The sequence below is a fragment of the Nerophis lumbriciformis genome, linkage group LG12 (genome assembly GCF_033978685.3).
Source record: "Nerophis lumbriciformis linkage group LG12, RoL_Nlum_v2.1, whole genome shotgun sequence".
Taxonomy (NCBI): Eukaryota; Metazoa; Chordata; class Actinopteri; order Syngnathiformes; family Syngnathidae; genus Nerophis; species Nerophis lumbriciformis.
The window spans coordinates 12,344,882-12,370,237 of NC_084559.2; the positions used below are offsets into that span (position 1 = coordinate 12,344,882).

General features: G+C 41.0%; 1 protein-coding gene across 2 annotated transcripts in view; it reads right to left on the reverse strand.

Moving 5' to 3' along the window:
• The window catches only part of LOC140679257 (serine/threonine-protein phosphatase PGAM5, mitochondrial-like), a 31,023-nt gene continuing 5,667 nt past the window's right edge, over positions 1-25,356 (reverse strand). The window contains exons 2-6 of one of the 2 annotated variants that reach the window (XM_072914304.1): positions 20,346-20,518; positions 18,868-18,993; positions 17,988-18,076; positions 11,814-11,944; positions 1-374 (exon numbers count right to left, since the gene is read on the reverse strand). In XM_072914304.1, the coding sequence (XP_072770405.1) occupies positions 224-374; positions 11,814-11,944; positions 17,988-18,076; positions 18,868-18,993; positions 20,346-20,518 (670 nt within the window). In that variant the 3' untranslated portion in view covers positions 1-223. Of the gene's footprint in view, positions 375-11,813; positions 11,948-17,987; positions 18,077-18,867; positions 18,994-20,345; positions 20,519-25,356 lie in introns of both variants that reach the window. The other variant, XM_072914303.1, reaches the window with a different exon arrangement.

The window sequence follows — 25,356 nt, forward strand, 5'->3', positions numbered from 1 at the left end:
TGTGATGATCATTTTATTCACCATTACTGCACCGCACAATCACAGATACAAAAAACGTGTTTTGGTTTAGAAATGACTCAGTTGTATAAAAATCCTCGAGTTACATTCTGTTGGACGCGAGTACGACGCCCTGCGACACACCAGGCGGTGGTTCAGGAACACAAGTATGAACACGACGAAGACACTTACGGAGAAAACTGAGCTTGGGGGGGCCGTCGGCGAATCAGGTCCGTGTTAGTTTATCCGGCGGCATGAATCCTGAGTCTCCCAAAGTTCTTAAGGCCACGCGGCCGCTGGGGCGGATGGTGAGCCAGGTGATGCTGCCGTTGTTCAAGCCCATACGTAACCAGCCCTCAGCTGGGAACTGCAGCGCCCTGGGAGGAAAGGAACGTGAAATAAGATGCAGTGCACTTCTTCACAACAACACACTTTATAGAGATGCACGGTTTGCGGGCACAACCGCGGAGTCCGCGGATTGGGCGGATGAAATTTAAAAAAATTTGATTTTATCCGCGGGTCGGGTCGGGTCGGGTCGGGTCGGGTCGGGTCGGGCGGTTGAAATAAAAAAAAATTCGATTTTAAATAGATTCAGGCGGGTGGCAGTTAAACCAATTGGTAAATATATATACATAGTTAAATGTTGTTACCCACATACGAAAAACGAGCAGGCACCTGCAGCATATGCCACAACAGAAGAAAAAAAAAAAAAAAGAGATGGACACTTTTACGGAGCGGAGAAGGGATGCCTCGCCGGGGTCCGGGACCGAGGCCCTTTCCCCCGAGAGGGCCCCACCGGGAGCTGTAGCTGAGGCGATCTGCGAGAAGGGCCCGACGCACGTCCAGGGTCACCACCGCACCGACACCCCGCCTCGTCCGCCTTCGCCGCGGCCGGCGTCACGCGCAGCAGGTAAGCAGCTTACCTGCCCGCCACCCCCGTGGCCGGGGGCTCGTAACAGGGGTCACTCCGCGCGCTCCGCCCGCGCAGCTTACCTGCCCGCCACCCCTGTTGCCGGGGGCGCGTAACAGGGGTCACTCCGCGCGCAGTGCGCTCACGAAAGGGGTGGGGCTCACCCTGGTTGATATAGACAGCAGGACGGTGGCCGTGGAAGTCGGAACCCGCTAAGGAGTGTGTAACAACCCACCTGCCGAATCAACTAGCCTTGAAAATGGATGGCGCTGGAGCGTCGGGCCCATACCCGGCCGTCGCCGGCAGCGAGACGCGCTTAGAGGTGCGCTCAGCGCGGCTCCCATATGATTGCGCACTGGTGTGCGTCCGGGCCGTGACAGCGTGGCACGCGAATGTCTGTGCTGCATTGGATCAGTCTCCTTTCTTTAACAGGCAAAAGCTTTATAACCTCACTAATGCCTTGCATCGTCTATATTAGATATATAACAACGGGCGGGTGCGGTGTTGATTAAATGTTAATTCGGGTGGATGCGGATGGTTGACGACTTTCTGATGCGGTTGCGGATGAAATAATTGCCTATCCGCGCATCTCTAACACTTTATAAACATCTGCATGGTCTTCTTATTCTCTGGCAGACCAAGTGTGTGTCAGTTACATTATATTGCCAAAAGTATTTGGCCACCTGCCTTGACTCACATATGACCTTGAAGTGCCATCCCATTCCTAACCCATAGGCTTCAATATGACCTTTTGCAGCTATTACAGCCTCAACTCTTCTGGGAAGGCTGTCCACAAGGTTGCAGAGTGTGTTTATAGGTATTTTCCACCATTCTTCCAAAAGTGCATTGGTGAGGTCACACACTGATGTTGGTGGAGAAGACCTGGCTCTCAGTCTCCGTTCTAATTCTATCGGGTTCGGGTCAGGACTCTGTGCAGGCCAGTCAAGTTCATCCACACCAGACTGTCATCCATGTCTTTATGGACCTTGCTTTGTGCACTGGTGCACAATCATGTTGGAAGAGGAAGGGGCCCGCTCCAAACTGTTCTCACAAGGATGGGAGCATGGAATTGTCCAAAATGTTTTGTTATCCTGGAGGATTCAAAGTTCCTTTCACTGGAACTATCTCATGAAAAACAACCCCACACCATAATTCCTCCTCCAACAAATTTCACACTCGGCACAATTTTTAACCTTGAAAAAAAAATGTTACCTTGAAAATCATTTTTAACCTTGAAAAAAAAAATTTGACCTTGAAAAAATGTTTTACCTTAATAATTTTTTTTACCTAGAAATTCATTTTTTACCTCAAAAATCATTTTTTACCTTAAAAATCATTTTTTACCTTGAAAATCATTTTTTAAATTGAAAAAAAAATTTTACCTTGAAAATTGTTTTTTACCTTAAAATTTTTGTTTACCTAGAAATCATTTTTTTACCTTGAAAATCATTTTTAACCTTGAAAAAAAAATGTTACCTTGAAAATTTTTTTTTACCTTGAATATCATTTTTTACCTTGAAAAATTTTTTTTACCTTGAAATATTTTTTTTACCTTGAAATTTTTTTTTTACCTTAAAAATCATTTTTTATATTGAAAATAATTTTTTATCTTGAAAATCATTTTTTACCTTGAAAAAAAATTTCACCTTGAAACATTTTTTTTACCTTGAAAATCATTTTTTACCTTGAAAATCATTTTTTACCTTGAAAAAAAAAATTTTACCTTGAAATTTTTTTTTTACCTTGAAAATCATTTTTTACCTTGAAAATCATTTTTAACTTTGAAAAAAAAAATTTACCTTGAAATTTTTTTTTTACCTTAAAATTTGTTTTACCTAGAAAATCATTTTTTACCTTGAAAATCATTTTTTACCTTAAAAATCATTTTTAACCTTGAAAAAAAAAATTTACCTTGAAAATTTTTTTTTACCTTAAATTTTTTTTTACCTTGAAAATCATTTTTAACCTTAAATTTTTTTTTACCTTGAAAATCATTTTTAACCTTGAAAAAAAAATTTTACCTTGAAAAAATGTTTTTACCTTGAAAATCATTTTTTACCTTGACAAAAAAATGTTACCTTGAAAAAAATTTTTACCCTGAAAATCATTTTTTACCTTGAAAATCATTTTTTACCTTGAAAAAATTTTTTTACCTTGAAAATCATTTTTTACCTTGAAAATCATTTTTAACCTTGAAAAAAAAAATTTACCTTGAAAAATGTTTTTACCTTAAAAAAATGTTTTACCTAAAATTTATTTTTTACCTTGAAAATCATTTTTAACCTTGAAAAAAAAAATTCACCTTGAAAATTTTTTTTTACCTAGCAAATCATTTTTTAACCTTGAAAAAAAAATTTACCTTGAAAATTTTTTTTTTACCTTGAAAATCATTTTTTACCTTGAAAAAAAAATTTATCTTGAAAATTTTTTTTTACCTTGAAAATCATTTTTTACCTTGAAAATCATTTTTAATCTTGAAATTTTTTTTTACCTTGAACATTTTTTTTTACCTTGAAAATCATTTTTTACCTTGAAAATCATTTATAATCTTGAAAAAAAATTTTTACTTTGAAAATCATTTTTTAACTTGAAAATCATTTTTTACCTTGAAAAATTTTTTTACCTTGAAAATGTTTTTTTACCTTCAAAATTTTTTTTACCTTGAAAATCATTTTTTACCTTCAAAATCATTTTTTACCTTGAAAATCATTTTTAACCTTGAAAAAAAAATGTTACCTTGAAAAATATTCTTTACCTTGAAAAATATTGTTTACCTTGAAAATTTTTTTTTACCTTGAAAATCATTTTTTACCTTGAAAATCATTTTTAACCTTGAAAATCATTTTTTACATTGAAAAAAAAATGTTACATTGAAAATTTTTTTTTACCTTGAAAATTTTTTTTTACCTTGAAAATTTTTTTTTACCTTGAAAATTTTTTTTTACCTTGAAAATCATTTTTTACCTTGAAAATTTTTTTTTACCTTGAAAATCATTTTTTACCTTGAAAATCATTTTTTACATTGAAAAAAAAATTACCATGAAAAATTTTTTTTACCTTGAAAATTTTTTTTTACCTTGAAAATCATTTTTTACCTTGAAAATTTTTTTTACCTTGAAAATTTTTTTTACCTAGAAAATCATTTTTTTACCTTGAAAATCATTTTTAACCTTGAAAATCATTTTTAACCTTGAAATAAAAATTTTACCTTGAAAATGTTTTTTTACCTTAAAAAATTTTTTTACCTTGAAAATCATTTTTTACCTTGAAAATCATTTTTAACCTTGAAATTTTTTTTTTACCTTCAAACATTTTTACCTTAAAATTTTTTTTTTTTACCTCGAAAATAATTTTTTACCTTGAAACATTTTTTTTACCCATAAAATTTTTTTTACCTTGAAAAATATTTTTTACCTAGAAAATAATTTTTTACCTTGAAAATCATATTTAACCTTGAAAATCATTTTTTACATTGAAAATCATTTTTAAGCTTGAAAAAAAAAATTTACCTTGAAAATTTTTTTTTACCTTGAAAATCATTTTTTACCTAGAAAATCATTTTTTACCTAGAAAATCATTTTTTACCTTGAAAATCAAGGTAAACCTCCAAGGTTTGCAACCTCCAAACCCAGACTGGTCCATCAGATTGCCAGATGGAAAAGCGTGACTAATCAGTCCAGAGAAGGAGTCTCCACTGCTCTAGAGTCCAGTGGCGACGTGCTTTACACCACTGCATCCCACGCTTTGCATTGGACTTGGTGAAGAATGGCTTAGATACAGCTGCTCGGCCATGGAAACCCATTCCGTGAAGCTCTCTGCGTACTGTACGTGGGCTAATTGGAAGGTCACATGAAGTTTGGAGCTCTGTAGCAACTGACTGTGCAGAAAGTCTTTGCACTATGCACTAAAGCATCCGCTGACCTCTCTCTGTCAGTTTACGTGGCCTACCACTTGGTGGCTGAGTTGCTGTTGTTCCCAAACTCTTCACTTGTCTTATAATAAAGTTGACTTTGGAATATTATCAATCTTGGCAGATGAATGTATTTTAATCCTGATCACAAACACGGATCCTCCTTGATGACAAGCGGCTAGCAGCTAACTGTGACTAATGATCACCCCCATCATAGTATCTTCAATATCATTACCAGGTATTATTATCACTGGAGGACAAAGCTCAACATGTTAAGTGCGAGAGAAAGCCAAAAACTGGCATGCCAACAGCTGATATAACCGAGCCTTAAAATCCATCCATCCATCCATTTTCTACCGCTTGTCCCTTTTCGGGGTCGCGGGAGCCTATCTCAGCTGCATTCGGGCGGAAGGCGGGGTACACCCTGGACAAGTCGGGAGGGGCCTATCCCCAGAAGCATGTCTTTGGAGGTGGGAGGGGCCTATCCCCAGGTGCATGTCTTTGGAGGTGGGAGGGGCCTATCTCCAGAAGCATGTCTTTGGAGGTGGGAGGAAGCTGGAGTACCCGGAGGGAACCCACGCAGTCACGGGGAGAACATGCAAACTCCACACAGAAAGATCCCGAGCCCGGGATTGAACTCAGGACTACTCAGGACCTTCGTATTGTGAGGCAGACGCACTAACCCCTCTCCCACCGTGCTTTCTACTTACCGTACAGGAAAAGAACACATGAATACAAGTCCAGAGAGGGAGGATAATATAACAACTGTCAACATTGTCACAGTCAATACATGAGATGTAGCAGGAGGGTGAATGGATGAGCATATGATCGATACTGGAGTGGTTATGTCGATATTTTTATTTGATAACATTTATTTAAAAGATTTATCAACATAATATTTTGGTTGTTTTTGCCGTATTTTTCAGACTATAAGGCGCACTTACCATGAATCGATGAACGTGGACCCCGACTTAAACAAGTTGAAAAACTTATTGGGGTGTTACCATTGAGTGGTCAATTGTACGGAATATGTACTGTACTGTGCAATCTACTAATAAAAGTCTCAATCAATCAAACTTAAAATCCTTTCATTTTCTCCAAAATCGACAGTGCGCCTTATAACCTGGTGCGCCTAATGTACGGAATAATTCTGGTTGTGCTTTCCGACCTCGAAGCTATTTTATTTGGTACATGGTGTAATGATAAGTGTGACCAGTAGATGGCAGCCACACATAAGAGATACGTGTAGACTGCAAGATGATGCCAGTAAACAACACCAAAACTTTAAATGTTCTATTAAAAATAAAGAACGTTACACGCGGCGCTCGAAAATCTGTCAAAATGTTTTTAGTACGACTTTGATGGATTGTCGGCCCGTTACGGCTACCATAGTCAGAGATACGAGTATTACTATGGTGTGTGTATAAGGTAAGACACATTATCTGGTGTTTTGTTTCACAATATTATGCAAAACCACCTTTTCTTACCTTCTGGTACCTGTTGATGTGTCTTTGGGATCTGCATAAGTCTTGAAAATTTGCGCACGTCCGCCACTATAGTCTGTGCCGATGCCGTAGTCTATAAGCTTCTTCTTTTTCTCTATCTTCTTGTTATGTGACATTCATCCTCCGCAGTTGCCATTTCTAATATAAAGTAGTGTAAAGTTCTTACTTATATCTGTCAGTAAACTCGCCATGAAAGCGCTAAAACATACCGGTGTAGTGAGTTTACATTATTCACCCAAGGAACTTTAGTTATTAGAGAGTTCCGGTCAGATGGTTTTTGTCTGTTGTTGTTTCCGGATGAGGAGATGCTGCTCCGTTATTGATTGAAGTAAAGTCTGAATGTCATTAAAACAGTTAGCGCCATCTTTTGACACTTCTTCCACTCCCGTCCTTGCACGCTACACCGCTACAACAAAGATGACGGGGAGAAGACGCCGTCGAAGGTGAGCCACGTAAATAAGACCGCCCACAAAACGGCGCATTCTGAAGCGACTGTCAGAAAGTGGCTTGAAGATGATGTGTAAAACATCATCTATGCAACATTTTGACCAAATAACTACCATTACATGTTATGTAGACAACAAGGAAGTCTTTTACATTTAGAAAAAAATAATAATAATATGACTACTTTAATGCGCCTTATAATCCAGTGTGCTTTATATATGAAAAAAGATCAAAAATAGACCATTCATCGGCAAAATCGGTATATAAGTGATAATAGAATTATTTCACAACGGGTTACAAAGGTTCCTAATTTGGCTGCTGACATAAGTGGTAACATATTGCATCATTTTTGTTTGTATTATTTTCCTCAAAATTATTATTAATCCACTTACTAATTTACTGCTGTAACATGTTTCTATCTACACTTCTGTTAAAATCTAATAAGTACTTATTTTTCTGTTTGGATACTTTATATTAGTATTGGGTAGGGACGAGGGATGTCCGATAATGGCTTTTTGCCGATATCTGATATTGTCCAACTCTTTAATTACCGATACCGATATATACAGTCGTGGAATTAACACATTATTATGCCTAATTTGGACAACCAGGTATGGTGAAGATAAGGTACTTTTAAAAAAAAATAAAAAAATAAAATAAGATAAATAAATTAAAAACATTTTTTTGAATAAAAAAGAAAGTAAAACAATATAAAAATAGTTACATAGAAACTAGTAATTAATGAAAATGAGTAAAATTAACTCTTAAAGGTTAGTACTATTAGTCATACTTGCCAACCCTCCCGGATTTTCCGGGAGACTCCCGAAATTCAGCGCTTCTCCCGAAAACCTCCCCGGGACAAATTTTCTCCCGAAAATCTCCCGAAATTCAGGCGGACCTGAGTGACGTGTCGACAGCCTGTTTTCACATCCGCTTTCCCACAATGACGTTATAACTGTAGAATGATTGAGGGCGAGTTCTTGGTTTCTTATGTGGGTTTATTGTTAGGCAGTTTCATTAACGTCCTCCCAGCGCCGCAACAACACACAACAACAGCAATCACGTTTCCGTCTGCCGTAAAGCGGTTCGTCTGCCGTAAACAGCAATGTTGTGACACTCTTAAGCGGGGCGATACTGCCATCTACTGTACATGCATATGTGACATTAACTTCTAGGGCTTTTAGAGAGTGCAGTGCACAACTGCGCACACAACAAGGAGACGAAGCAGAATGCATCATCAGAGAGGGTGTTCAGCATGGTTAGAAAAATAGTGACAGAGAATAGCACAAGGATGGACAATTCAACCCTTAACTCAACAATGAGTAGATGAGTGTTATGTGTGTGTATATGTGTAAATAAATGAACACTGAAATTCAAGTATTTCTCTTTTATATATATATATATATATATATATATATATATAGCTAGAATTCACTGAAAGTCAAGTATTTCGTATCTATATATATACCGTATTTTCCGCACCATAAGGCGCCCTGGGTTATAAGCCGCGCCTTCAATGAACGGCATATTTCAAAATTTTGTCCACCTATAAGCCGCCCCGTGTTGTAAGCCGCATCTAACTGCGCTAAAGGAATGTCAAAAAAACAGTCAAATAGGTCAGTCAAACTTTAATAATATATTAAAACCAGCGTGATGTGGGCGCGCATGGAGTCGTATATCAACATGGACAGAGCTGCGTGAAAAAAGCCACCCGGCCTCTTCGCGTAAACTTAAACTTACCTTAACCACTCGCTCATCTTTTCTTCATCCATCCCTTCGAGTTAGCTTTTATGATGACGCCGGCTGGAAAGGTCTCTTTTGGCAAGGTCTTCCTTTTGAATATCACCATGGGTGGAAGTTTCTGGCCATTAGCATGGCAAGCTAGAACCACAGTGAAGGATGACTTCTCATTCCCTGTGGTGCGAATATTCACCGTACGTGCTCCCGTTGTATCCACAGTGCGGTTCACAGGAATATCAGTTGCTGTGAAATAGTAATCCGTGTGCGGATGGAGAGATTGCGTCTTTTCATGAACCGGATCCCTGTCGCTTAGTAGGAGCCATTTTGTGGTCTTTACAGATGTAAACACACAAAGGAAATGAAACGTACGGTAATATCCGCGCCCTTTTTCTTCTTCTACGCGGGCGGGTGGTTGCTTACAGTAGAAGAAGAAGCGCTTCCTGTTCTATGGGGGCGGGTGCTTACCTTCGCGGTTGCTTGCGTAGAAGAAGAAGCGCTTCCTGTTCTACCGGGAAAAAAGATGGCGGCTGTTTACCGTAGTTACGAGACCGAAACTTTATGAAAATGAATCTTAATATTAATCCATATATAAAGCGCACCGGGTTATAAGGCGCACTGTCAGCTTTTGAGAAAATTTGTGGTTTTTAGGTGCGCCTTATAGTGCGGAAAATACGGTACATATATGAAATACTTGACTTGGTGAATTCTAGATGTAAATATACTCCTCCTCTCTTAACCACGCCCCCAACCACACCCCCCGACCACGCCCCCCCACCCACCCCACCTCCCGAAATCGGAGGTCTCAAGGTTGGCAAGTATGCTATTAGTGGACCAGCAGCACGCACAATCATGTGTGCTTACGGACTGTATCCCTTGCAGAAAGTATTGATATATATTGATATATAATGTAGGAACCACAATATTAATAACAGAAAGAAACAACCCTTTTGTGTTAATGAATGTGAATGAGTGTAAATGGGGGAGGGAGTTTTTTTGGATTGGTGCACTAATTGTAAGTGTATCTTGTGTTTTTTATGTTGATTTAATAAATAAAAAAATAAAAAAAATAAATATATAAATAAAACCGATACTGATAATACAAAAACCGATACCGATCATTTCCAATATTACATTTTAACGCATTTATCGGCCGGACATCTGTAGTAGGGATGGGTACCAAATTCAGTACTTTTACAGGCACCGACCGAATTCTACCGGGTATTGATTTGCAGAAAATGAAACATTGCCATATTTTGATACTTTTGTTGTTCGTGACTTTGTGTCCGGTTGCAGACTAAACACCAGCTCAAGGAAACAATCACTCAAACGCTGCCGAAGGTGAGCCACGTAAATAAGATTTATGTTACAATAAATAATATTTTTGTCACATTTTGACCAAAGGACCACCATCACATGTTATGTAGACCATAAGGAAGCGATAATAATAATAATAATAATAATAATAATAATAATATTAAAGCTGCAAGCAGCATTGGTCGGGCCCGCGTATTTGGCAGGTGCTAGTCCTAAGTGTCCCAATACTTATATCCAGTTTTAGTCCTAAATTTCCCAATACTTTTGTCAAGTTGTAGTCCTAAGTGTCCCAATACTTTTGTCCAGTGTAGGTGTCCCAATACTTTTGTCCAGTTGTATTCCTAAGTGTCCCAATACTTATGTCCAGTTTTCGTCCTAAGTGTCCCAATACTTTTGTCAAGTTATAGTCCCAAGTGTCCCAATACCTTTGTCAAGTTTTAATCCTAAGTGTCCCAATACATTTGTCCAGTGTAGGTGTCCCAATACTTTTTTCCAGTGGTAGTCCTAAGTGTCCCAATACTTTTGTCCAGTTTTAGTCCTAAGTGTCCCAATACTTTTTTAAAGTGGTAGTCAGAAGTGTCCCAATACTTTTGTCAAGTTTAGGCGTAAGTGTCCCAATACTTTTGTCAAGTTGTAGTCCTAAATTTCCCAATACTTTTGTCCAGTGTAAGTGTCCCAATACTTTTGTCAAGTTGTAGTCCTAAGTGTCCCAATACTTTTGTCCAGTGGTAGTCATAAGTGTCCCAATACGTTTGTCAAGTTGTAGTCCCAAGTGTCCCAATACTTTTGTCCAGTTATAGTCCTAAGTGTCCCAATACTTTTGTCCAGTTGTAATCTTAAGTGTCCCAATACTTTTGTCCAGTTGTCGTCCTAAGTGTCCCAGTACTTTTGTTCAGTGGTAGCCATAAGTGTCCCAATACTTTTGTCAAGTTTTAGTCCCAAGTGTCCCAATACTTTTGTTCAGTGGTATTCCTAAGTGTCCCAATAATTTTTTCCAGTGTAAGTGTCCCAATACTTTTGTTCAGTTTTCGTCATAAGTGTCCCAATACTTTTGTCTACTTTTAGTCCGAATTGTCCCAATACTTTTTGTCTACATAGAGGTTTTTGTTTCATGTCTCTCCGACCTTCCCAGTGGGAGTTACAGGCAGTTTTGTCATTTTTTTCTTCCGAGGAGCAGTTTTTTCTGCGTTTTATTCAAAAATTGCGCTAGAGCGCAATTTTTGAGATTTGGGGTTAGGTTTTTTTATTAGATCGCAATTTTTGCCAGTCCTGATGTGTGTGTTCAGTTCGGTGAGTTTTGAAGCATGTTAAGGGGGTCAAATTACAGCTCAAAGAGGCAAAAGTGACTGTTTTTAGTACATTTTTGTCTTGAAAGGGGAATTGCCAACTTCCTGTTGATTTTTGCCCGAGGAAATTAATTAATGAAAAGTAGGGCTAAGTGAGCCCTACATAGAGGTTTTTGTTTCATGTCTCTACAACATTCGTACTGGGAGTTATAAGCAGTTTTCTTTCTAGGGGGCGCTAGTGCGCAATTTTGAGTTTTGGGGTTCGGTTTCTTTATTAAAAAACAATTTTCGCAGGTCCTGATGTGTGGGTCAAATATGGTGAGTTTGTTAAGTGGGTCAAATTAGTGCTCAAAGAGGCGGCGGAATAATAATAAAACCTTAGAAAAACAATAAGTCCTTATGTCCCATTGCAAAAGGACTCCCGTTGGGATTCCTTTTACAATGGGCCATGCGGGCCCTAATTATGACCTCTTTAATGCGCCTTTTGTATGAAAAAAGACCTGTCTAGACATGCTCATCTGCAGTGCGCCTTATAATCCAATGTGATCGGTACTAGTATCGGCCCATCTGACACATGGATGATCAAGATGGGAATGGGCAGCACAAAAGCTGAATGTATGAGGAAGAGTTCAGAGCAAAGATGAACAAGCATCACAGCCGACAGTAGACATGTGACTGCTAAAGGCGCCAAGAAGCCAATCACAAACCTGCAGACAAAGTATCGGATGACGTTGGCGTGACACACGATGATCTCGTAGCTGTCCTCCTTCTGCTTGGGGTTGGCGCGGTGGATGTAGCGGCGGAAGGCTGCCTCGATGCGTGCTCCGTCTTCATGGTACTGCTGGAGGACGGCACAGAGGATGAATCCAATCCACTTTATTTATATAGCACATTTAAACAACAACAAATGTTTCCAAAGTGCTGCACAACAATATTAAAAACAATATTTAAATATTATCGTTAGCTCCACCAATGACTGAATAAAAACAAAAAATAAATAAATATAAAAACAATATAAAAATAAATATGATTAAATCAAATCAAATCAACTTTATTTATAAAGCACATTTAAAATTTACCACAGGGGTAGCCAAAGTGCTGTACAATGGACAGGTTAAAAGATAAAACGAGTACGGAGCAAACAACACAACACAAACAGAACACGATAAAAAAATAAATAAATAAAAATAGAATAAATAAAAACATAAAAACAGGTTCACAGCAGGTGTATTATGGGGCGCCATTGCAGGATGGATATCACTCAGTGTTAAAAGCCATGGAATAAAAGTATGTTTTTAAGAGAGATTTAAAAACAGGAAGAGAGGAGGCTTGTCTAACACTCAGAGGTAGGTCGTTCCAGAGCTTGGGAGCAGCAATGGCGAAAGCTCTGTCACCTCTAAGCTTCAGCCTTGTGTCAGGGACCGTCAACTTATTAAAACAGTAAATTAAAACAGTAAATAGAAATCACTTTTTTTTTTTAAAAACACAGGACAACAGAGGACCACACAACTCACGTCGTGTTAAAAGCCAAAGAATAAAAGTGGGTCTTAAGACGAGACTTAAAACACTCCATTGTGGGAGCAGTTTGAACATGGAGGGGCAGAGTGTTCCAGAGCTTAGGGCCGACCACAGAGAAGGCCCTGTCTCCCCTGGACTTAAGTCTGGTCATGGTCGATGGATGAAAGCCCCCGTGACGAGGTGAGGAAGCTGCTCATCAGAGCTGGGCAAATATTTTGACTAGGGGGGGCCACATTGAGAGAAAAAAAATGTGTCTGGGGGGTCAATATGTATGTATGTATAAAAGATATGTACACATTTAGCTGTAAAAATTTGCTGTACAGTATGTGTGCATACCTGCCAACTTTTGAAATCAGAAAAACCTAGTAGCCAGGGTCCAGGGGCCATAGGCCCCGGTAGGTCCAGGACAAAGTCCTGGTGGGGGGTTCAGGCTTCGCCACCCGACGCAAAATAATTATTAGCATTCAGACAGGTTAAAATGTTGCTAAAACCATCACTTTTCTATCAGTCACAGTGACTTTTCAAAACAAAAATATTACAGCAAAAATCATATGGGTTGATTGACATGTTTATTCTGTAAGCTAACTTCAATAGTTTGAAATTATTTTGACAGTTAATGCCAGTTATCCTGTCAACCTTTCACAAGACTTCAATTTGTTAATTGAAAGTATAAACACTTTTTACAGTAAACAAATGGTAAAACAGTACTAAACAATTCCATTAAAAAAAAATTGGTGTCATTATTAACTTTCTGTCTAAACTTGTATAATCTACTGCCTTGTTCAATTGTAAAAAATATTATGTGCCTAAAATTCACATTTCTATCACAATTATCATACTGTAAACATGGTAAGCTAACTTCATTAAAATTAATAGTCCTGTCAATAGCATGGAATTACAATTCAAATGTAGTTTTTTTGTAAGCCTTTCAAAAGAATTCAAAATATGAAAAATTAATGAAAATTAATTTAAGCCATCAGACACTTGAAAAGTGGCACATCAAATCTCTAATGTAATCATTTTAACTTTTCAACAGAAATAGCACTGCAAAAATATTAAGGACATACTTCTTTGGTAGTTATGCTGTCAACATTTAGATTTCTTCAACTTGGACTTGAAAGCATAAATAGTATAAACACTTTTAACAGTATAACAGTACTAAACAATTCCAATAGATAACATTGGTGTCATTACCTTTTTGTGGCTAAAATCCAAATTTATTCTAGTCCATGCTCAATTATTGCCTCCGTAAATAAAACTTCGGCATTTATCACATCCAAAGAATCTGTTTGGGCGACGAAAAACGTTGAAAGTTTTCCACTTGTATCGCTAGCAACGGCATTAGACTTGTGTTTTTTTGTCCCAACGTGGTCTTTTACATCGCTAATTCCTCCGTGTCCGATCGAAAAATCTTGTCTGCACAAGGTGCAATTCGCGTAGTTTTCACCCTTTTTGGAACGAATAATTATTCCCGGATAGGCTTTTGAATATTCTTCACGGAATGACTGCAGTTTTCTTTTCGGTTTAAGACTCGTTTGCGATTTTTCTCCGGCTGATTCCATGATCGTTCGCTCGTTTGGAAACAATGGCAACTGGTGCCTCGTGCTTGGCAGCGGTGCTATAAATAGCCTCGCGCATGGCATTCGGAATGGCTCGATAGGAAGTTACGGGAAGCAGTGTCGATTGTCTTTGTTGTTACGCGATTTCGTGAATAAAACTTAAAAAAAAAAAAAAAAAATTTAATTAATGAAAAACCGTATTTTTTATCACTGCAACCGTAACCCGGAATAGGTTGATGAAAACCGTACTAATTACGGGAAAACCGGAGTAGTTGGCAGGTATGTGTGTGTTTGAGTCCCTTTTTTTCAGGAACACTAATACTAAAAGTCACAATATCACAGAGTTCTAAAAACCTTATGACAGACCACCTCAAAAAAAAGGAATGGAATTTTACAATTTTTAACTGAATGGGACACCCAAAATGTACACTAAAGTAAAGACAGTGGAATGTACAATATTAACTATGAACAATAAAACACTGAATATTAACAACACATGAACATCGCCCCTCTTTTACTTCTTAGACGAGCTCCTCCATACACATCTTTTACAACAAAAATAAAAAAAAAACAGCAAAATATGAATGCAAAGTGTAATAAACACCTACAATTAGGGCTGGGCGATATATGGAATATACTCGATATATCGCGGGTTTGTCTATGTGCGATGTAGAAAATGACTATATCATTTTCAGGTGACTACCTTCACTGCAAAGACTGAAATCTAAGTAAGATGAAATATCTCAAATAAGGGTGATATTTGCTTATTTTCTGTCTGATAAGATAATTCTTCTCACTAAGCAGATTTTATGTTAGAGTGTTTTACTTGTTTTAAGTGTTTTGGTCCTAAATGATCTCAGTAAGATATTACAGCTTGTTGCTGAGATGTGATGACCTATATTGAGTAAAACATGCTTGAAACTAGAATATCAAGTGTTGCAAAGCTGTGTCATCAACACTCACAAGTATAAAACTACTTTTTTTAAAGTAAGAATTTCTTATTTCAAGCATGAAAAAAAAAATCATGACTTTGACACAATTGTCTTATAATTAAAACGGATGACAGCCAAATGGACTTTGCTCTTTTATTTTCAATGAAACAATAGAAGACACGTACTCATATAGTAGTACAGTTGGCACAGTACAGTAAACTGACAGTTAATATTTAAACATTTATAACAATTTTGAACAGAAATAGTTCATGCACATTCAGATGAATTCTTCAAAATTACAATTAAAAAATATTGGCCGGGGGCCGGGCTGTATATATGCGCACTAATTGACTGAAAGAGCACGCACTTGGCGCGATGATGTCATGTTATCCATGGAAAAATGCATTTTTAGACCATATGATTTGCCTGAGCGGCTAGGAGACCCCGAGAGTAACAAGCGGTTGTCTTGTTGTCTTTCCATTAAGAACAATAAATTAGTTTTTAGTATAAGTTAGCTGGTTTCAAGAAATATAATATCATTATGTCAAGATAATGGCACTAGCATTTACTTCATTTAAGAACATTTTTCAACATATTGAGCAAAAAGGTGGCTTTTTTTCTACCAAGAAAAGTGCACTTGTTATTAGTGAGAATATACTTATTTTAAGCTATTTTTGTGTTCATTGAAGTTAGCTAATTTTACTTGTTTTAGAAAGTCTTGACAAGCCAAATTTTCTTGTTCTATTGGCAGATAATTTTGCTTAGTTCAAATAAAATACCCCTCATTTTTGTATTTTTTTTTTTCTTGTTTTTGAACACTGACTTTTTGCAGTGTTCAAGAAGAGGTAGTCACCTGAAATAGTTTTCACTTCACCGGTGTGCTTGGAGCTCATTGAGAGAATGCCAAGAGTGTGCAAAGCAGTAATCAGAGCAAAGGGTGGCTATTTTGAAGAAACTAGAATATAAAACATGTTTTCAGTTATTTCACCTTTTTTCGTCATGTGTTCATTCATAGTTTTGATGTGACAATCTACAATGTAAATAGTCATGAAAATAAAGAAAAGGCATTGAATGAGAAGGTGTGTCCAAACTTTTGGCCTGTAGTGTATGTCTTGTTTATAGCATTTTTTTTCTTTTTTTTTTACAAAATATCAAAAATGGCCCCCGCATGCATTGACTTTTCAGTAAGCCGTTTGGATACGCCTGTAAACTGAGGATTTTTAACCGACAGCAGTTTGTCGTCATGCTATTCCTACATTTGTGCATGATTTTATGCTTTCATGCGATATTTTAAACTGCTGTGGTCATGTTATTGTACGTCAAGACCGCAAATACATGCACACTAGAGATGCGTGGATAGGCAATTATTTCATCCGCAACCGCATCAGAAAGTCGTCAACCATCCGCCATCCACCCGATGTAACATTTGATCAGAACCGCACCCGCCCGCCATCCGCCCGCACCCGCCCGTTGTTATATATCTAATATAGACGATGCAAGGCATTAGTGAGGTTATAAAGCTTTTGCCTGTTAAAGAAAGGAGACTGATCCAATGCAGCACAGACATTCGCGTGCCACGCTGTCACGACCCAGACGCACACCAGTGCGCAATCATATGGGAGCCGCGCTGAGCGCACCTCCAAGCGCGTCTCGCTGCCGGCGACGGCCGGGTATGGGCCCAACGCTCCAGCGCCATCCATTTTCAGGGCTAGTTGATTCGGCAGGTCGGTTGTTACACACTCCTTAGCGGGTTCCGACGTCCATGGCCACCGTCCTGCTGTCTATATCAACCAGGGTGAGCCCCACCCCTTTCGTGAGCGCACTGCGCGCGGAGTGACCCCTGTTACGCGCCCCCGGCAACAGGGGTGGCGGGCAGGTAAGCTGCGCGGGCGAAGTGACCCCTGTTACGAGCCCCCGGCCACGGGGGTGGCGGGCAGGTAAGCTGCTTACCTGCTGCGCGTGACGCCGGCCGCGGCGAAGGCGGACGAGGCGGGGTGTCGGTGCGGTGGGCGCGGTGGTGACCCTGGACGTGCGTCGGGCCCTTCTCGCGGATCGCCTCAGCTACGGCTCCCGGTGGGGCCCTCTCGGGGGAAGGGGCCTCGGTCCCGGACCCCGGCGAGGCGTCGGGGGCCTTCTCCGCTCCGTAAAAGTGTCCATCTCTTTTCTTTTTTTTTCTTCTGTTGTGGCATATGCAGCAGGTGCCTGCTCGTTTTTCGTATGTGGGTAACAACATTTAACTATGTATATATATTTCCGAATTGGTTTAACTGCCACCCGCCTGAATCTATTTAAAATCTAATTTTTTTTTTATTTCAACCGCCCGACTCGACCCGACCCGACCCGCGGATAAAATCTAATTTTTTTTAAATTTCATCCGCGGACTCCGCGGTTGTGCCCGCAAACCGCGCATCTCTAATGCACACATATTTCTTCGGGTGGCCAACAATGTAAAAATAATACTTTTTACGTCATAAATAATTTTGAAGGTTATTTTGCACTGAACAGAAGGTTAATGCTGTGTAACTAAACAGAAGTTATGTTGTTGCTTAGTGATGATAATAAAGTGAACTTCAACACATTTTAAAGGGATTTTTTGCAACCTTTGCGCAGATGCATAGGAGGCGCTAACTTTCCAATGTATTTTAATCATTTTTGTATAATCCTCCATACCTCGACGCTTGAATCCCTTAGGGGTGATGGATGGCTAACTAGCGCTTATACAGCAGCAGCCGGCCTCCGTAGCTCCCACTCCCTTCCCTCTGTTGCAAGTTTTGTTGATTCTATGTAACTTGTTTATATGTGCTTGTTTATGAGGGTTTTTTTTATCAAATGCGCTGCAAAGATCCGTGTGAGCATGTGCAACTTCTCTCACCACAGCGTCGGGCTTCCAGTGGGTGACAGGCGGAACCGGCTCAATGGGCGCTCCTTCGCGCAGCAAGTCACAGCTCTGCAGCTCCACGTCTGAAGGAACGAGGGAGAAAAGTTAGATTGTGAAACACGACAATTGCTATTAATAGCAGCGCGGGACAAGCAGCATACTTGCCAACCCTCCCGGATTTTCCGGGAGACTCCCGAAATTCAGCGCCTCTCCCGAAAACCTCCCGGGACAAATTTTCTCCCGAAAATCTCCCGAAATTCAGGCGCAGCTGGAGGCCACGCCCCCTCCAGCTCCATGCGGACCTGAGTCCGCTTTACCACAATATAAAGAACGTCTACAGTAAAGCAGTCCGTCTGCCGTAAACAGCAATGTTGTGAGCCTCTTAAACAGGACAATACTGCCATCTAGTGCATTTGATGAAAGCACTTTTGTGCGTGCCACACAGCAATGCATCATCAGAGAGGGTGTTCAGCATGGTTAGAAAGATAGTGACAGAGAATAGAACAAGGATGGACAATTCAATCCTTAACTCAACAATGAGTAGATGAGTGTTATGTGTGTGTATATGTGTAAATAAATGAACACTGAAATTCAAGTATTTATTTTATTTATATAAATATATATATATATATATATATATATATCCATCCATCCATCCATTTACTACCGCTTACTCCCTTCGGGGTCGCGGGGATATATATATATATATATATATATATATATGAAATACTTGACATGGCGAATTCTAGCTGTAAATATACTCCTCCCCTCTTAAACACGCCCCCAACCACGCCCCCCGCACCCACCCCCCACCTCCCGAAATTGGAGGTCTCAAGGTTGGCAAGTATAACAAGCAGTGAAGTGTCTTTGTTACCTGGAAGGTGTTTGCTGATGATGTGCGCCGTCTCCGTGGCTCTGGCCATGCTGGAGTGGACCAGGACGTCGTATTTCAATCCCAACGCTGCCAATCGAAGGCCTGTCAACTCAGCCTGCTCTCGACCTGTGAGACAAACATGAGGGAAAAATGAGCACTGTTTCCTATACATGCCACTAAATTAGGCACATGTGAACAATCCATTGAGAAAGCAAGTCATATTCGGCTTTTACAAATGTAATCACCGAAATTGGGTATTCATTTTGTAAACGGTTGGTTTTTTGATGCCAAATACTACACTGTGCAAAAGTCTTGGGTCACCAGTATATGTTGTAACAGACGTTCACGAAAGATGAAATTAAAAACATTGCTAGTTTATGTAATACGTAAACTGGGGGTGTAACGGTACGTGTATTTGTATTGAACCGTTTTGGTACGGGGGTTCTGGTTCGGTTCGGAGGTGTACCGAACGAGTTTTCACATGGACATATTAAGTAAGTTGTGTAAACAATGCACACCGAGGCACAACACACGCCATGCTAGCAGCTAACGGGCTAGGATAGACTGACCATACGTCCTCTTTTCACCGGACATGTCCTCTTTTGCGGAGCGGTCAGGGCGGAGTTTCTTAAATGCCTCAAATGTCCGGCATTTTGAGTTAGGGTTGCGTGTATTTTCAGTGTACGTTCAGGGTTAAGAAGGGGTTAAAAACAAAACAAATTGTGCGCGCAGCAGCATTGGTGAGGGAGTGGCAGAGACAGAGAGAGAGAGAGAGAGTTATGATAAACGCGCATGCGTAGCCAGGCTCTGCTTTTTATCCATGGATTTATCACATTTAATTTTTTATTATCTATAGCAGGGGTGTCAAAAGTGTTCCATTTGCGGCCCACAGCTAATGTTTTAAAGGCCCAAGGCACATTCTAAAAATATTATTAAAATAAACAAAAACATAACAAAAGTGAAATAAAAAAGCTTAAAGGTTAAATGTAATTTAGAAAAAGTTGCAATGTTGATTAATAAAACAAAGCTGTTTATTTTTTCTTTCAAACTGTCATTGCTCAAAACATAATATTGAATCAAAATCAATGTTATTATGAATTATTGACCTATCAAAGGTTCCCATTACTTCACATCAAATATTACACTAAGAAAAATATTTTTGGTGGAAGATTTTGCAAATTTGGTAAATAAATAACCCAAAAATGTATATTTTGTTGTTTTCTTACTGTACCGAAAATGAAGCGAACCGTGACTTCTAAACCGAGGTACGTACCGAACCAACATTTTTGTGTACCGTTACACCCCTACAAAACTACTGTACGTTGTGCACCTATTCCAAGCACACCGTACGCTGAAATGAGCTAAACGTGCCGTGCTTTAGGTGTGAAGAGGATCGCTTGACCAAGTACGAGCAAAGATTTGGTAAGTGCATGTCGTTGATGTCTTATGACTCCAAATTAATGTTAGATGAAGCCGACCTAAGGGCGTGAGGATGCGCTCTTTGTCGCTGCTCCCGCTCAGGTTGTACTGAGAGTGTCTGATGAGGAGGATGTTGCGCGTCGCTTTTGATTTGCCGTTGTCCTGCTCTGAGCTGGGGTCTTCAGTGACGCTCTCTTTCTTCTTGCCGTTGGTCAGTGCAGACGGGTCTCTCCTGGAACACAGTGGCGATCACAAGGGATTACAAAGTGGCCTTGTCTCATACAGTTAACTTAAGCCATTGAAGAAACTGGGTTGACATCAGTGTTGCCAACTTGGCAAAAGCCAATCTTGGGCGCAATCTGGCGACTTCTCAAATCCTCTTGGCAACTTTTTTTTTGTAAACAGCTACCAGCCACAAATTTAGCGACTCCAACCCACTTCTCCAAAGTGGGCTGGCTCAGGGTGGAGGACAGAGTAAAACAACTTGCACTGAGCCTAGTCTATAAAATAAAAGGACTGAAGAGACCACAGATTTTTTTAAAGACTAAATAGACTTAATTAGGCTTTTTACTGATCATGTTAAAGTCTTGTTTTTTTAATTATACTATTTTGTATTGTTTTTCATTTCCATCCATCCATTTCCCGTCGCTTATCTGAGTCCGGGTCACGGGGGAAACAGTCTAAGCAGAGATGCCTAGACTTCCCTGTCCCCGGCCACCTCCTCTAGTTCTACAAGGGGGATACGGAGGCGTTCCCAGGCCAGCTGTGAGACATAGTCCCTGTAATGTGTCCTCGGTCTGCCCCGAGGTCTCCTCCAGGCTGGACATGCCCGAAACACCTCACCAGGGAGGTGTCCAGGGAGGCATCCGTAGTAGATACCTGAGCCATCTCAGCTGGCTCCTCTCGATGTGAAGGAGCAGCGGCTCTACTGTGAGTCTCTCCCGGATGACCAAGCTCCTCACCCTATCTCTGAGTGTGATTCCAGACAAACTAATTTCTGCCGCTTGTATTCGCGACCTTGTCCTTTCGGTCATTAACCAAAGTTCATGACCATAGGTGAGTTTAGGAACATAGACCGACCTGTAAATTGAGACCTTCGCCTTCTGGCTCAGCTCCTCACAACAGACCGGTGCGGTGACAGCATCACTGCAGACGCCGCACCTATCCGTCTCTCAAACTCGTGTTTATTCTTACCTCACTCGTGAACAAGACCCCGACATACTTGAGGCAGAACTTCACTTCTGACCCGAGAGGTGCAGTCCACCATTTTCCGATTGAGAACCATGGCCTCAGATTTGGAGGTGCTGATCCTCAACCCAATAGCTTCACACTCGGCTGCGAACCGATCCAGTGAACGCTGAAGGTCCCAGCCCGATGAAGACAACAGGACCACATCATCTGCAAAAAGCAGGGATGCGATCCTCTGGCCACAAAACTGGAAACCCTCCACACCCTGACTGCGCCTAGAAATTCTGTCCATAAAGATAATGATCAGGACTGGTGACAAAGGGGCAGCCTTGGCGGAGTCCAAAGTCCACTGGGAACATGTCTGACTTATTACCGGCAATGCCAACCAGACTCCTGCTCCGCTTGTACAGGGACCGCATGGCCCGTAACAAAGGACCCTGGACCCCGTACTCCTGGATCACCCCTCACAGAACACGATCGAAGGCCTTTTCCCAAATCCACAAAACACATGTGGACTGGTTGAGCAAACTCCCATGCCCACTCCAGTACCCTAGCAAGGGATTTTTTAAATTAATATTACTAATAATATTCTCTCAATTTTATAGTTTTATTGACTTATTGATGCCTTATTTACATTATGTTTTTACATATAATTGATCATGTTTCATACAATTTTGGCTTTGTTAGTTTTTCTCCTCAAAAGGTGCCATTTTTTTCTGAATCCTCACTGCCATGCCATGCTATGCCATGTTTTGTTATTGAGAATCGTGCTTTTGAATGTATGTTTTCTTCTTGTTTTTTTTGTGTGTAAAGCACTTTGTGTTTGCCACTTGCCTGTGCATAAAAAGTGTGATATAGGTCAAGTTTGATTAGAGGATCGTGTCCTTTCGGTCTTAACCCAAAGCTCATGACCATAGGTGAGGATGGGAACGTAGATCGACCGGTAAATTGAGAGCTTTGCCTTCCGGCTCAGCTCCTTCTTCACCACAACGAGATAATACGGCGTCCGCATTACTGAAGATGCCGTACTGATCCGCCTGTCAATCTCACGATCCACTCTTCTCTCACTCGTGAACAAGACCCCGAGGTACTTGAACTCCTCCACTTGGGGCAAGATCTCCTCCCCAACCCGGAGATGGCACTCCACCCTTTCCTGAGCCGGAAGGCAAAGCTCTCAATTTACCGGTCGATCTACGTTCCGATCCTCACCTATGGTCATGAGCTTTGGGTTATGACCAAGAGGACAGGGTCACGGGTACCAGCGGCCAAAATGAGTTTCCTCCGCCGGGTGGTGGGGCTCTCCCTTAGAGATAGGGTGAGAAGCTCTGTCATCCAGGGGGAGCTCAAAGTAAAGCCGCTGCTCCTCCACATGGAGAAGAGCCAGATGAGGTGGTTCGGGCATCTGGTCAGGATGCCATCTGAACGCCTCCCTAGAGAGGTGTTGAGGGCACGTCCGACCGGCAGGAGGCCACGGGGAAGACCGAGGACACGTTGGGAAGATTATGGGCCCCATTCAGCAACCGTTCTTAAGAACAAATTTTGTTCTTAGACCCACTTACGAAGTTTTTAAGGAGATTTTTGTATTCACCAATGTTTTCTCAGCTGGGATTTGTTCGTAGGTAAGAACAAAATCTACGAGTGGTCCAGAGCACTCTTAGGGTGGCCTATTTGTTCTTATGTGTGACACATTCTCTTACTTCTGTTGTCTAATGTTAAATTAATATCATAGATAGATAGATAGATAGATAGATAGATAGATAGATAGTAGAGATGCGCGGTTTGCAGGCACAACCGCGGAGTCCGCGGATTATCTGCGGATCGGGCGGATGAAATTAAAAAAAATTAGATTTTATCCGCGGGTCGGGTCGGGCGGTTGAAATAAAAAAAAAATTAGATTTTAAATAGATTCAGGCGGGTGGCAGTTAAACCAATTCGGAAATATATATACATAGTTAAATGTTGTTACCCACATACGAAAAACGAGCAGGCACCTGCAGCATATGCCACAACAGAAGAAAAGAAAAAAAAGAGATGGACACTTTTACGGAGCGGAGAAGGGACGCCTCGCCGGGGTCCGGGACCGAGGCCCCTTCCCCCGAGAGGGCCCCACCGAGAGCTGTAGCTGAGGCGATCCGCGAGAAGGGCCCGACGCACGTCCAGGGTCACCACCGCGCCCACCGCACCGACACCCCGCCTCGTCCGCCTTCACGCGCAGCAGGTAAGCAGCTTACCTGCCCGCCACCCCCGTGGCCGGGGGCTCGTAACAGGGGTCACTCCGCGCGCTCCCCCCGCGCAGCTTACCTGCCCGCCACCCCTGTTGCCGGGGGCGCGTAACAGGGGTCACTCCGCGCGCAGTGCGCTCACGAAAGGGGTGGGGCTCACCCTGGTTGATATAGACAGCAGGACGGTGGCCATGGAAGTCGGAACCCGCTAAGGAGTGTGTAACAACCCACCTGCCGAATCAACTAGCCCTGAAAATGGATGGCGCTGGAGCGTCGGGCCCATACCCGGCCGTCGCCGGCAGCGAGACGCGCTTGGAGGTGCGCTCAGCGCGGCTCCCATATGATTGCGCACTGGTGTGCGCCCGGGTCGTGACAGCGTGGCACGCGAATGTCTGTGCTGCATTGGATCAGTCTCCTTTCTTTAACAGGCAAAAGCTTTATAACCTCACTAATGCCTTGCATCGTCTATATTAGATATATAACAACGGTGCGGTTCTGATCAAATGTTAGATCGGTGGATGGCGGATGGTTGACGACTTTCTGATGCGGTTGCGGATGAAATAATTGCCTATCTCTAATAGATAGATAGATAGATAGATAGATAGATAGATAGATAGATAGATAGATAGATAGATAGATGGATAGAGATAAGACAGACAGACAGACAAATAGCAAAATGAGCAATATATTGACATTTCTAAATACCGTGTGTGCGCACACAATGTCAATGCTTTTGCTGCTACTGCAAGATGCCGCAGATTGTGCCCTGGGGAGGGAGCGCATATTTCACGACCATGTCGACCTATTTGCTCGAAGTGACGTATATTTACTTGAACGCTTTAGGCTACCGAGAGCTGTCCCCCCTTTCTTAAACTTAAGTTTTGACATTATGTATTTCCCCCGCGGAATAATACGAATTTCTCTTCTGTAATCTGTTTGTGTTTTCTCCCGGCTGGCCTGGAGACGCCTCAGGATCCCCCGGGAGGAGCTGGACGAAGTGGCTGGGGAGAGGGAAGTCTGGGCTTTTCTGCTTAGGCTGCTTCCCCCGCGACCCCACCTCGGATAAGCGGAAGAAAATAGATGGATGGATTGATTTGATGACGTCAACTATCCAATAGCTACTTTCCTTACAGAGGAGTAGGCAACACTGGTTAACACCACTAGATAGCTGTAAAAACTTAATTGTGGACATTAAGCTACTCATGCTTTGATTTCATTGAAATAAGGACACTTATCACGTATACCAGTGTTTTTCAACCTTTTTTGAGCCAAGGCACATTTTTTGCGTTGAAAGAATGCGGAGGCACACAACCAGCAGAAATCATCAAAAAACAAAACTCAGTTGACAGTAAAAAGTCGTCGTCGCAATTGTTGGATATGACTTTAAAGCATAACCAAGCATGCATCACTATAGCTCTTGTCTCAAAGTAGGTGAACTGTCACCACTTGTCACATCACACCCTGACTTATTTGGACTTTTTTGCTGTTTTCCTGTGTGTAGTGTTTTAGTTCTTGTCTTGCGCTCCTATTTTTGGTGGCTTTTTCTCTTATTTTGGTATTTTCCTGTAGCAGTTTCATGTAGGGATGTCCGATAATGGCTTTTTGCCGATATCCGATATTCCAATATTGTCCAACTCTTAATTACCGATACCGATATATA